This window comes from Panthera onca, chromosome B4 (assembly GCF_046562875.1).
Source record: "Panthera onca isolate mPanOnc1 chromosome B4, mPanOnc1 haplotype 2, whole genome shotgun sequence".
In the NCBI taxonomy this organism is placed as follows: Eukaryota; Metazoa; Chordata; class Mammalia; order Carnivora; family Felidae; genus Panthera; species Panthera onca.
In genome coordinates, this window is record NC_138345.1 from 111,212,324 (window position 1) to 111,225,938 (window position 13,615).

Here is a 13,615-nt window from a genome sequence, read left to right on the forward strand (position 1 = left end):
TACATAATATTCTATTGTGTAGCCACACCTTAATTTATTTAACCAGTCTACCCTATTTACCCCTTCACAAATGATGCGGTAATATACATGAGTCATTTCTGATGTGTACAAATACATCATTGTGATCAGTTCCCAAAAAAATTATTGATGGGTCAAAGAGTACATGTTTTTGAACTCACAAAAAGGTCTATGTTCACAATATAGTGTCTTTCACAGCTTTATACATTTGGATCATCTCCCTCTCAGGCCTTTCCATCCCATATTCAAGAAAGTCCTAGTAATTCAAATCACCTTCATATAGAAATTCTTGAATTTTTCAACTATTTCAGGGGTCCTTCTATGTATTTTGGACTCTGATTATGTCTCACTTATACTCTACTACCAGAAGTTAACTCAGATTTCTGGTTTGAGGGCACCATGACTTTGTACTTCCTATAGCATTTCCAGGTTCATGCTGGTCTTTAGGTCACAAAAGAAACTCTAGATGGCCTTCTTCAAGGAAAAATAAACAAGGACATATTCTAAGGAAATCTGTGAGGAGATCTCTATGACTGTTTTTTAAGAAAAAAAATTATCACTCCCAAGCATACACATCTATAAACTTAGATAAAAGGGAAAGGGCTGCCCAATAAAAAGATAATATTCTAATCTTCACTAGATAAACTTTCATCTTTATCTAGTACTTTCAGAGTTAGTTTGTGCTATCCAAGCACTATGTAATAATATAAATAAATGATGGCACTAACTTAAAATTCCTCTGCCCTGAATGAGGGAATATTTAAGCATCTTTTCCTTCTAGCTGACACTAAGTCATTATCTTGCTAGTGTAAGCATGGTCTAAAAGGAGCTGTGGGTGCTTTAAAAATAATCTTCAGTAATGACAATCAGGAGAACTTAATTTAACTTACTCAAATTCCACATCTCTAGGAGGATGGACAATCACAACAACATACACCTTTACAGAGTTGTTACTAGGGGCCAAATACTTTTATAAGCATTATTTTATTTAATCCTCACAACGAGGCAAGTAATTATCATTATCCCTCTTGTTCAGATGAGGAAATGAGGCTTAGTGAGGTTAAGTAATTTGTCCAAGGTCATGGAGGCAGAAAGCAATGTAGTCCATTTTTAACCCAGTTCTATCAGTCTCCAAAGCCTCAGTCTCCAAAGCCTGGGCATTTAACCAATAACCCAGTGTTTTGAGAAGCACTGGGCATTTATGGATTATCCCTATTACAATTACTGGGAACCTTGTTTAAAATGTGTACTTCCAGTAAATTAAACATTCTTTGGGGTGAGACTGAGGAATCTGATTTTTTTTTTTTTTTTTTACCACTTTCTCACTTAATTCTGATGCACCTTGGAAGTGGAGACATACTGTGCTCTGCATACACTAACACTTAGGAATAAGTTTTTGAACTGTAACAGTGGGAGAAACTTTAACGAAGCTACTACACAGGTTGCCATCAAAAACCATAATAGGAAAAGAATTTCTGGCAAACTTTTATTATGGTTTCACCGTGAAGAAAACAACTTAGAACTTCCAAATTTCATTCTGCTTCTATTCAATGAAAAAAAGAAAGAAATTAACTTGTTCTTTACCATCATTTATTCTACAAATAACCCACAGGCTAATAGGGATTGGGTCCATGACAGCATAACCTTGAAGGGAAAAAAGGAAGGAAAGTGACAACTTCAGTGTTAAAATTATACAATTTTAAATGGAAACTTCTAAAGTGCGGCTCGGGTTCTACAAACCATGTGACAGTACTTTTAAACTCTTCTAATGTTTGAATAAATTTGAGTGCTGCCTTCGGAGAAGCTGGCCTAATGGAAAAGAATGTGGCTCTAGAATTAGACTCCAATCCAGGCCCAGCCAGGCTGTGCTGCTTACTAGCTACGTAGCTTCAGGAAAGTTCCTGAACCTTCATCCATAAAAAAGGATGGAAACACTTCACAGGTTATTGGTTTTTCCCATCCCCTCTCCTCCAACCACCTCCCAACCCACCCTGTGAAACCCAAGAGCCCAGCACCTTCTGAAAGGCTATCAAGTATAAATCCACCATACTTTATGTTCTGTTTCTCTGAGTCACGACCAGAAGTTTAGGCCTTGAGTTCCTCCAGTCATCATCCACATGCTCTCACTCCTATAACTCTCTGGATGTCGCCTTAGCTGACCCTGACACCCATGCCTTCTCTCCTTCCCAAAAGCCGCCAGTGGGCCAGGGGGACTCCCAGTAGATGATCTCCCTATAACCACATCCTCCTCCTTGAAAGTCCCTCCTCCTCAACCACTTACGCTTAACTTTGCTTGGGAACCCCAAGTTCCCTGAAACCCTTTCAAGTGACAATCATTTTCTCTTTCACATTTCACCTACCTCACGTCACAGTTTTCCTCTCTAGCTCCTGATATTATTAGTTCAGTCAACAGATATCTCACCCTTACACCACATAAGGCATTGTGGGCCGGGCAGGGGAAGTCCTAAGGAACAAAATAGGCAAACTTTCTAAATGGAGAGCTGACACTCAGATGAAGAGGAGGAAAACAAGTCAACAAGCAGGCAAACATGACATCTTAAATTGTGCCAACAGACACGAAAGCTACATCAGGAAGTCATAAGGAGAATTTTGTGTGGAGGTAGAATACTTACTTCAGATGGAGTTATCAGTAGCATTTTAAGGAGAGGCAGAAGGACAAGGAGCCAGCCAAGCAGAGTGAGGAAGTGAAGAGCATTTCAGACCAAGGGGACAACCAGAATGCTCCAAGGCCCTTTTCTTCCACGCTTCCTTGGCAATTCATTCCGTGGACACACCCTGCATCTTGTCATCAGCAGAAACCGAACGCTTCCCAGATCATGAATTGAAGCCTGCCATCCTCTGACAAGCTGCTTTCCTTACAGTTTAGTCAAGTAATTTCTATATCACTCCAATCCATTGACCCATATTCTCCATGGAGGCTCTCTTTTCATCACCTTCATTTCTCCCTTTATCCTACTGATAAGCCCCCTCTCACACATATATTCAATCCCCTGACTCTCCCTCCTTCCTTCAAGTTTCCCCAGCTAAATCCCAGTCACTCTGGCTTTTCTGGACCTATATTTGTACCAGTGAGAATAGCTAGACACACCCCCAAACAGATTAGAAACACGGTAAATGTATAACCACTAATGTCACCTGGATCTCTACACGGCCCAGTAGTGCTCAATTCTGCAATACTTCCCTCCCTACTCTCCTAATGACTATTTAACATCTCCTCTCAATTCCACATTTCTCCCCCACCCTAGACCTTGGCTTTCATGAGACCCTACTGTCATGGCTTTCCTTCTATCTTTCTGATTATTTCTTCTTAGATTCTTTTGCCATTTCTTCTTCTTGTCTAAAGGTTTGGGATCTTTAGGACTAAACTTGGGCTATTTGCCCTCATGGTTTTATGTTCTTCCCAGGTGATCTCAAATATTCCCATGACTTTGTTGAAGTCGAAAACAAATGGAGACCAGCCTTGAAAATTCCCTGAGTAGACAAAAACAGTTTAATCACACAAACAAAGATTAATTTAGCTTATTTTGTCAAACTAACTTGACCTAGGTCATTTCTTGCTTATGTCTCTGGAAATCACAAGCAAAAACTTGAACTGTTTCCCAAGGTAACTCCTGACCAACACCCTATCATTTAAGAGAATTCTAATATTACAAGCAATGAATGTGAAGAATAAAGTCACTGCTTTCTCACTATTAAGCTGCTTTGTAACATACCCCTGAGCCTCACTGCATGTTTTGAGTGTTCCCAGTTTGCAAACTATCTTTATGGTATGTACACAATAAACTTTAACTAATTACTATTTCAGGGATTCCTCAGTTTTACTTCTGTTATTTCTGAACTTTTGACAACTTTAAATACCATCTGTATGCTAATAACTCCCAAATTTCTCTCTTTCCCAGAGCACCACCCTAGTCTGAACCATCATCAACTCCTGCTGGTATTACTAAAATATCTCCTAATTGACTTCTCTACTAATAGTTCAGTATCCACAGAGCAGAGTGATCTTTTTGAGGTCTAAATCAGATTATGCCATTCCCTTCCTTAACACTCTTCAACAACTTTTCACAACTCTCAGAACAAAATCCTAAAACACGGCCTCCGCCTTAGTTTCCTAGGGCTGCCATAACAACTTGCCAAAATCTTGGAGGCTTAAAACAAAGCAAATTTATTCTCGTACAGTCCCAAAGGCCAGAAGTACAAAATCAAGGCATTGGTAGGATTCTCTCTAATGTTCTAAAGGAGATTCCATTCTTTGTCTCTTCCAAGGTCTGGTGCCTCCAGAAGCTCTTTGGCTCCTGGCTGCATGACTCCAATCTCTGCCTCTGGCTTCTTCTCTTATCTCCTCTGTGTCTCTCCTAATAACACTTGTCATTGGATTCAAGGCTCACCAAGATAATCCAGAATGATCTCTTCTTGAGATCCTTAACTTAATTACATCTGGAAAGAACTTTTTCCCCAAACAAAGTCACATTTACAGGTTTCAGGGACATGAACATATCTTTTAAAGGGCCCCTATTTAACCTGCTCTAGCCTCCAAGACCTTACTACCTCTGCCTTCCCCTGCAACTTCATCCCCTAAAGCTCTCTCTCTGCTTTCATTTACAGCCTCTACCCCTTCTGGCCTTTCTCTCTCTCTCTCTCTCTCTCTCTCTCTCTCTCTCTTTTTTTTTTTTAAAGTAATTTTTTTAAGTTTTCCTGTTTATGTAATCTCTACACTCAATGTGGAGCTCTAACTCATGACCCAAGATCAAGAGTCGCATGCTCTTCTGACTGAGCCAGCTAGGTGCCTCTGGCCTTCTTCTATTTCCTTAATCAAGGACAAGTTCTTTCCCACTCTTGGTTTTTGAATATGCAATTCTTTCTCTAGTCTTTGCCTGGCTAACTCCTCCCTCAGGTCCTGAGTTAAATCTAACTTCCACAAAGGAGTATTCCTTGACCCCATAAACTTATGTCGCCACTGTTATTCCTCAAAGCACTCTTCCTTTTCTTCACAGCATGCACCCCTTTTCCTGTTTCAGGTTGTACCTGCACACGGCTACACGGCACACGGCTGTGTGTTTACTTGTTAATAATTTGTCTCTATCATCAGACTATGGATTCTTCACACCATGTGAAGAAGCACACCTGTTTTGTTCTCCTCTGTGTGTGTGCACCCAGAGCATAAGCCAGCATCTGGCATGCTGTAGCATTAACTAAATAAAGTTCCACTCGATAAATGGGGAACTTTTATTTTTTATATATCATTCCCCCTTTGAACAGGATCAGATAAGTGCAAATAAGAGGGTCAGAATGGTGACCAGACAGCCAAGGGCACTGCTAGCCTTCAGTGGACAACTCTCCTGGGCCAGCCTGAGAAAGTGGTCGAGCTTGGCATAAAAAAGGAAAAGTCATGTCTGATTATTAGCAAGCTGTAAGGACTTGTCTACTCTTCACTTCTACCCTGGACAACTATTCAGTTCAGGAATTTATTTCACCTTTTATAATAATCCCTACGTCCTGGTCAAAACGATTTAGGTTTTTCTGAAATTTTAGGAAAAAATTCCAATACAGATTCTCACTCATGGTCTAATTCACATATATATCTAACTTTCTTAACTCTGTTAAATTACAAAATGACTCAAGTGTTAATAAATCCTGCTGGCCGGTTTTAAAGTCTGGTAGGCACAGAGGGATATAGAAATCTTTTTTGGAATACATGAAATTCTCCAGCCTCTTCTTTTCCCCTAAAGATTTTTTTTTTTTTATATAATTGAGATGTAATTCATATACTATAACTTCACCCCTTTATAGTGTATAATTCAGTGTTTTACCCAAAATTGTACCACCATTGTCACTATCTAATTCCAGAACATTCTCATTACACACCCACCCCCTAAAAAAACCCATCCTCATTAGCAATCATTCTCTATTCCTTCCTGCCACAGGCTCTGGCAAACACTTTGTACTGTCTATGATTTTTCCAGTCATTTTTTACTTTCATGAAACTGAAGGTGGGATACAATGATTTGCACAGGGTTGCAGTCAGTAAGACAGCAAGATTCTAGCATATGTATTTACAGTAACTTTTTAAACTATACATTAAAAAACCCCAAAAGATCAGTAAAAATATGTTTAGCTCAACTGTACATATCCTAAATGCGGCTATTGAGACATCTGATGGAGAAAGCAGAGTCTTTACAATAGTGATTCCCAAGAAGTGTCTCAGGCACGGGAGAGGCATGGGTGTGGGGCATTAGGCAGAATCACTAAAGAGGAAGAAGAGATGTGGCTGGTGGAAAGGAACTGCACTTCGGATGGGGGGATGCAGAGCGATGGTTGAGGGAAATGTGAGGCTATGTGGTTTACAGAATAGATATATTTCTTTTTAGCCAAAGGTTTTGAAATTCATGTTAATGTGCCCAGGTGTTCACTTGCTTCCTTTTACAGAGCCCCCAGTGAGCCCCAGAGCTCCCCAGTCATTTCCTGTTTGTTTATGAGTAGTAAACGCAGACATTAATAGTGCTAACACCACTCAGAATACTTGTAGGGTAATGACACCTTGCAAAATAATGCAGGAACTTTGACTTTTTAATATTCTGTCTGTATTTTCAAATAAGCTAAATAATTACAAGCTTAACTCTCTTCTGTTACCATCAACAAATGTGTACATAGAAACAATGATCCCATAGACTAAAATCATCAGAATCCATTTGCAAAAATAATTAGCAATGCATTTTATTTTATGTCTTAATATTGCAAAAAATCATTAACAAAAGAAAAAAAAAAAAGGATGGGAACTGCTCAACACACAGAAAAAAATTCATTGTTCAAAAGAGATTAATCTGAACCTCAACCTTTTTTGGGCTCATTTACAAATATTATTAAAACAGCAATTGAAAGGGACAAACTAGGGATGCCTGGGTAGCTCAGTCAGTGAAGCGTCCAACTTCAGCTCAGGTCATGACCTTGCACTCGCTCGCTCACTGAGTTCAAGCCCCCGCTTTGCTTCGGGCTCTGTGCTGACAGCTCAGAGCTGGAGCCTGTGTCTCCCTCTCTCTCTGCCCATCCCCTGCTCACTCTCCGTCTCTCTGTCTCAAAAATAAACAAACATTAAAAAAAATTTTAACAAAAGGGACAAACTAATCGAAACCAAATATTTTATTAGTTAAAATTGAGATCCTAAAACCACTAACACTATACAACTTAAAAATAACCTCTTGGCTCCAACCTAGAAAAGTTTGATTTGCCAACATACAATGAATATGCAGGAACCTACTACTACTGAGTAAACAAATTGTCTTTCACAAACAAGTTACTGTGAGTTCTAGAGATCCTGAAGATGATCATTATCATTTGTCTGAAAGACGACTGCTAGAAATGCCTACTTAGTTAATGTACTCATAGAGCTGGACACTGAATGGCATAACGATCATTTGAAGTAGAAACCTCTTGTCTACCAAATATTTTACTGAAACTGATATTAATATGTAAACTAACTTAAAAAGTCAACTCTTAACTGTCTACAGCAAAAGAGAGCTTTGGTACCAATAAATGGGAATTAGGGCGTCAAAATAGACATTGTTTGTAGATTTACAGTATGTTTTTTTAAATTAAATTGGCAATGCCTGTAGACAAAAGCGTGAAAGTCTCATCCTTCTGTTACCTACACTACATGAGGAATGAACAACCAGACTCTTTCAAGTTACTGATCTAAATAAAGCACTATCCTAAAATTTCTTCCAAAATAATTAATGGGTCACATCCTACAATTTAGCAATAGGTAAAAAATTAAGTACTTTACTTTTCAATGCCCCCTTTATCTTTTGACAGGAGCAGCAAGATACTGGGGTAAAAGTAATTCCAATAAGTACTTCCAGAATAATCAATTTTAGTTTTTCCATTTGAAGGGGGGGGGGGGCAGCTAACAAGAACAAGTAAGTAAATAAAGGGTGATTTAAATTAAAAAGTAGACTGGGCAAGGGGAGACAGTAGGTTTAGGAGAACAAATGCTGTCAAACAACCATTTTTGCAAAATGCAGAGTATTATTATAAATCCTTCTTAAATTACACCCAGGGCCATGTACCTTGCACATGAAATTTGGATAATTCTTTGATAAACCTCAAGGTTGCTAGATAACTTCACGAAAGTTATTAACACATTTTCATTGTGAGAAGCAAAGGAGAAATAAAAATAATCAAGATACATAGCACTTTTACTTTTTGAAATGGCTATCCTAAAAGTTTTTCTTAAATCCCGATTTTGCAAAGTTCCTTCTCTCCAGTCATCAAGTACACACTGAAAACAACTTTACTTATGAGTACTGTGGACTATCTATGGAGTATGCATTTTTCATAAATGTAGACCAAAGTGAACTAATTGAGATTTGGTTCTAAATTCAGCCTGTGATTCTTGGATATAGCTTTGGAACAAAATGAGTGGTGTATATATATATTTAAGTATAGTTACTTCTTAATTTTGTTGGGAAAATATTTATATTCTCAGCCCAAAAGATTACTTTTAGAGTTTGAAAGATTAAAGATAAAAACAAAATTGGTTCAACAATTGTCAAATAAAATGAATACAAACACTGACCACAACAACTTTCCACTCAATCCAAAATAAACCACTTCAGTTGACCTCGGCTCACTTAATTTTAAAAGTATCCCCCTTTTCCAGATTCTTAACTGGACTGATTATTGCCTAACAACATTATCTGTGTTAAAAGTGAAGAGATAAAAAGTGTTGTAAAGACTGCACGAGTGATTGTAACGTGTAATCACGTTTCAGAGCTGGAAGGGATCTTTGAGATCTAATCCAGCACCCACATTTTATAGACGAGAAAACTGAAGCCCAAACGGAGTCTTTTGATCAAACGACATGACCAAAATCACATTCCATGGCTGAGCCATTCATTCATTCATTCATCATTCATTCACCCATATACTACTGAAAGCTGCGTAAGTGCCAGGCTTGGTGCTAGGTGCTGAAAACAGGCTGCAGGGCAGCAATCGGCAGTGTCCAGGCAACAGGCAAGCTTTTTCCTTGTTTTAAGAGAAATCCTTAAATGTCCTCACCAGGAAGAACTCCTAGAAGACTTCCACAGCCTTTGCAGCACCGGGCCCACTTTCAGTTTCACACATTTCAGGAAACACAGTTGGCTTTAACTTTGCAGAGTCCACAATCATGTTTACTTTAAACAATTAAGCATTAACAAAGGGAAGCACAGTATTGTGAATGAGTCCCTTTCCAGTACATTCATAACTTAAGGAAGTGCAATCAGAAAATGCCCCCCCCCCCCCAACACACACAAGAGTTCACAGAGAGGACAGCTTACAGAATCAGAGAAAATGAGGTATCAATACAGGCCAGTTAAGTCTAATAGCTCAAGTTTACCAAGTGTGGAATGTAAATCTCTCCCCGTTTCATTCAGATGTGGGTATATTTTTCTGAGATGTCTGTATGTTAAAAAGACCTCTAAACTCACATTCAAACTAATGCCCTCTTCCAATGAAACGTACATCTAAACCAGGCCTTTCTCCTTAAGATCAACTTCCTTTGATTTCTAGTTGATTAAAGGAAAACTAAAATAAAAAAATAATGACACCTAATGTGTTGGCTAAAAGAAATTCAAATCCTCATACAATAAGAATAGCAATAGCTCAAACTGCACATTTATGAGTTTTGTTTTTAAAGAGATGGGCAGTGAACTTATCCATCAACATAAATCATCGCTCTTTCTGCTTGGACTTTTACAGTCTTTAATATTAAGTCTGGCACTTAACTGTTTTGTGTATATCAATTCACAGTCAACTTCTTTGAGGAGAAAAAAACCATATTGACAAAGCTTTTAAATAAAACAACCCATAAGTAAGGCACTTTGAAATATTAAACAGCAGCTCTCTGTGCACCCATTTTCAGCATTCTATACCAAAATGAAACACAGCTTTCACAGAGCTCTCGTAGATGACCAGTGGGTGATTTCTGATAAAACACAACCTCACTGAGGCTCTTTAAAGGCTCTTTGACTTTCTTGAAATGACCAGTGGGTGATTTCTGATTAAACACAATCTCACTGAGGCTCTTTAAAGGCTCTTTGACTTTCTTGGAGCTATTGTCCATCCGCTCAGGAAGAAAGTGCTGTTGTGCTCTTCTATTTCTCAAACTTCCAGATCTGTTTTTTATCTAGAGCATCACAAGTTCTCATTTGAACATCAGGGCGACCCTCAGGTGTCCGAAAAGCACTAAGGCACAGTCCCGAGCGGGGATGAAAAATGGTTCCATCTTCTTCAAAATGCCAAATAATGTTTGCTGGAATGGGGAACCCATCTTTTGGACAATTTTGCATTCCTACATAATTTTTTTGCTCAGGAACCTCTGCGCATAACTCTGTCACGGAGTTAAACCTTATTTCCTTGTTTGAAGTGTATTCAAAGAATTGATTGCCTCCTTGGCCGTGGCAGCCAAACAGTGAAAGGTTGGCACCTGTGGGGTTACTGTCAGGAGAGTTATAATCTAAACATTCGGAAGAGATTCCCATACTGCGAATAGCTCCGTGCCAGCCTGGCCTATCCTCTGGAACATGTAAATTAGAAAACACATTTTTCAAATACCAGTCAAAGCTCTTGCACTTCAGCCGTTCTCGTAGTAATTTTCTTTCAGATATATCACCATAAGCTTCTTTCCTTGCTGGAGGGTTTCGATTGTAGAAATGCTCTTTGTACTGGTCCATCCACACTTCCGCTGCCCGAGCAGTATTCTGTAGGAAATTGGGCCGAGCATATGGCGCCCGCTTGGGGAATACATGGCCCACGTGGGAACACGGGTGGATCTCCAGTTTACCTCCACACTGCCACACCCTAAAAGATAGCTCCAGGTTTTCACCCCCCCACACTTCCATTCCAGTGTCATATGTTCCAAGGTACTGAAAATATTTCTTGCTGACAGCAAACAGTCCTCCAGCCATGGTGGGAGATCGGATTGGGTCAATTCTCGATTTCCGTCTGTCCCTTTCATGTTTGGGGACTGAATGCCACTGGAAGGTTAAGCGCCAGTCAAATCCACCAATCATGGGCTCCCCGGTCTGCATATAGAACTCAAAAGTATTCCAATCAATGGTGTCTATCACAGGACATACAATTGCTGTTTCATCTTTCCCAATTCTTTCCAAAAGTGGTTCTAACCAACCAGAATTACACTCACAGTGGCAATCCAGGAAAGTGAGGACATCCCCCGTGGCAAAAGTGGCCCCAATCAGGCGGGCTCGAACCAGCCCCTCCCGCTTATTTGTTCTAATCAAGCGGACTCTATCGAGATTGCTGATGTAAGTTTCAAGCTGTGTCTTCAAATAAACTCTGTCACTCAAGTCATCCACTAGGATGATTTCCTTCAAGAGGACTGCAGGAGAAGTTTCTAAAACACTGTGGATGGTGCGGAGCAAGGTCGACCAGGCTTCATTATAGAAAGCGATGATAACAGAGGTGGTGGGAAGTCTCCTATAATTAAACTTCTGGGATTTACACTCATACATTCTTTTATCCTCTATGTGGCGGTGCAGGGAAATCCTGTCGCTGAGATAAATATTAATGGCATATCTCTCAATAAGTTCTTCTTGCTGCTTTAGTTCATCCTGGCTGAGCTGGAGTTTGCTGGCTTTCCCCCACTCCCCAAGTGCGTGGAAATCTGCAGGGGGCTTCTCATAAAGCGGTCGAGACAACTCCTCTGCCTTTTCCCAGGGGCCTGAGAGCTGTTTGGGCCCCCTCTCCCTGGCAAGGCCGGCTGCTGAGGAGGCATGGAAAGTAGAGACAGAGAGTTCCACCAGGATATAGGCCACTGTTAAAAGCGCCAGCAACAGGCAGCTCTTGCCTGCCCAGGTCCACCTCACGGCCATCCGGATCCTCATGGTTAAGGCGCAGACGCGGCCACCAGAGCCACCACGCAGGGGAAGGACTTCGGACCAGCAGATTGAGGTCCCGGCTCAGGTAGGAGCGAACTTCCGAGCACGTCCCTCCTTTCACGCAGGCGCTCGGCTTCTTTCCAGCCACAGGGGCTTCGCAGCGGTCACCGGAGACCTCTCGGTCCTTGGCCTCCGGCACAGCCCCAACTCCTTTCTCCCCGCTTCCTCCACTTGGTCTCACAACTTTTCACAAACTCTCTGGCCAACACCCCACCCTCCCTGGGCCGAGGACAAACCCCTCCCCTTCCCACTCACTCCTCCTGGCGGTTAGTTCGAGAAAGTCGTCGGCCAGGCCCGGGCCTGGAGGCGACTCGGCGGGGCCGGGCTGGGGGCCAGGACGGGCACGACCCAGGTGCCCGAGGCTGCGGCGCTCTCAACCCCCACACGGGCCCTCGGGGGCTCTCCCGCGGCCCCGCGTGGACAGGAGGCAAGGTTTCCGACCACCTGAGCCTTGGCCGCATCACAAAGACGGGGAGAGAATGAAACTTACCAAGTTGTTTGCCGTTGGGACTGAAGTCCACGGACGTGATCGCAGCTTTGTGGCCCTTAAAATACCGCTCCAGAACGGGGTCCTCCTGGGAAGAAAGTCGTCGGGTTGTGAAAGCAGGTGCAGCCGTCGGACGCGGGCGTCGTGGGGTCAGCGCGGCCGCCTCCGCCGGGGCCCGGCCCGGGAACCGCCACACGGGCGCTGGCCCCGCGGAGCCCGAGGGCCCTGCGCCAGCGCCCGCTCGGACCCCGACTCGGCGAGGCCGAGCGCCTGCCGCCCGCGCGGAGCCCGCCCCCACCGCCCGGGCCGCTCCCCAGAGTCGGGCGCCCGCGCGGGGCCACCGGGACGGCTCATCGAAATGCACGTTCCCGGGCCCCGGCGCCGGAGCCACCGGCGCGAGGCGGGGCGCCGGCTCCGGGGCTTTTGCAAACCCGCCAGGTGATTCTGACGCAGGCGCTCCACTGGAACCCTCCGAGAATTCTGGGGGCCATGGGGCTGCCCGGGCTCCGTCCCGAGCTCCGGGACGCCGGGAGGAGCGCCCGGGATCCGGCCAGGTAGCGTCAGGATCTCCGGCCCGGGATCCAGGGATCCCCCGGAGCGGAGAGTGAGGCGTGGACGTCCCCGGGGCGGGGGGCGCGGGGCGAGCGGCTCAGCACCCGGCTGCGGACGCTTGCCTCCACCTCCCGCCAGGTGCTAGCGCGGCCCCGCGGCACCAGCTCCGGGGAGGCGCCCCCCAGCCCCTCCTTACCGGGGCGGAGGCCATGGGAGGAGCGGCCGGCGCCGGGCTCCAGCCGGCGGGGGGGACCGGGGGAAGGGAGGGGACGGGACGGGAAGGGGGGACCGTGCGGCGCCCGGAACCGTCTGCCCAGAGCGGCGGCGCCTCCCGGTCACTACAACAACGGCGACCCAGTCAAACCCCACGCTCCAGGCGTGGCCAGTCGAGCCCCGAGGCGGCGCCCGCGCCGGAGGAAGCCGTGCCCGGGCCAGCAGGCAGGCGGGACGCTCCAGGGTCAGGTGTGACAACGCACGAAAGCCAGCGTTTACTAACACTCGCACTGCCCGCGGCTTGAAACCGTGAAAGAGGGCAGTCACCGCGGTGGCAAGGAGACCGAGGCGAGGGAGAGGGCAAGGAGTCTGTGATCGATGCAATCGGAGT

At 43.8% G+C, this 13,615-nt stretch overlaps 2 protein-coding genes across 8 annotated transcripts in view; both read right to left on the reverse strand.

Annotated features, from left to right (window-relative positions):
• The window catches only part of POC1B (POC1 centriolar protein B), a 95,146-nt gene extending 81,810 nt beyond the window's left edge, over positions 1-13,336 (reverse strand). For 4 of the 7 annotated variants that reach the window (XR_009617099.3, XM_060656810.3, XM_060656807.3 and 1 more), the window contains exons 1-2: positions 13,208-13,336; positions 12,463-12,547 (exon numbers count right to left, since the gene is read on the reverse strand). Coding sequence is in view for 3 of the 7 variants with exons in the window: in XM_060656810.3 (XP_060512793.1) it covers positions 12,463-12,547; positions 13,208-13,222 (100 nt within the window). In the remaining 4 variants the exon portion in view is untranslated. Of the gene's footprint in view, positions 1-2,651; positions 3,451-12,462; positions 13,093-13,207 lie in introns of those variants that run through there. The other 3 variants (XM_060656812.3, XM_078449629.2, XM_060656809.3) reach the window with 2 other exon arrangements.
• On the reverse strand, positions 7,159-12,404 carry GALNT4 (polypeptide N-acetylgalactosaminyltransferase 4). The gene has a single exon (XM_060656806.3). The coding sequence runs from the start codon at positions 11,916-11,918 to the stop codon at positions 10,170-10,172; it is 1,749 nt and encodes a 582-aa protein (XP_060512789.1). The 5' UTR covers positions 11,919-12,404; the 3' UTR covers positions 7,159-10,169.
• Positions 13,337-13,615: the final 279 nt, after the last annotated feature.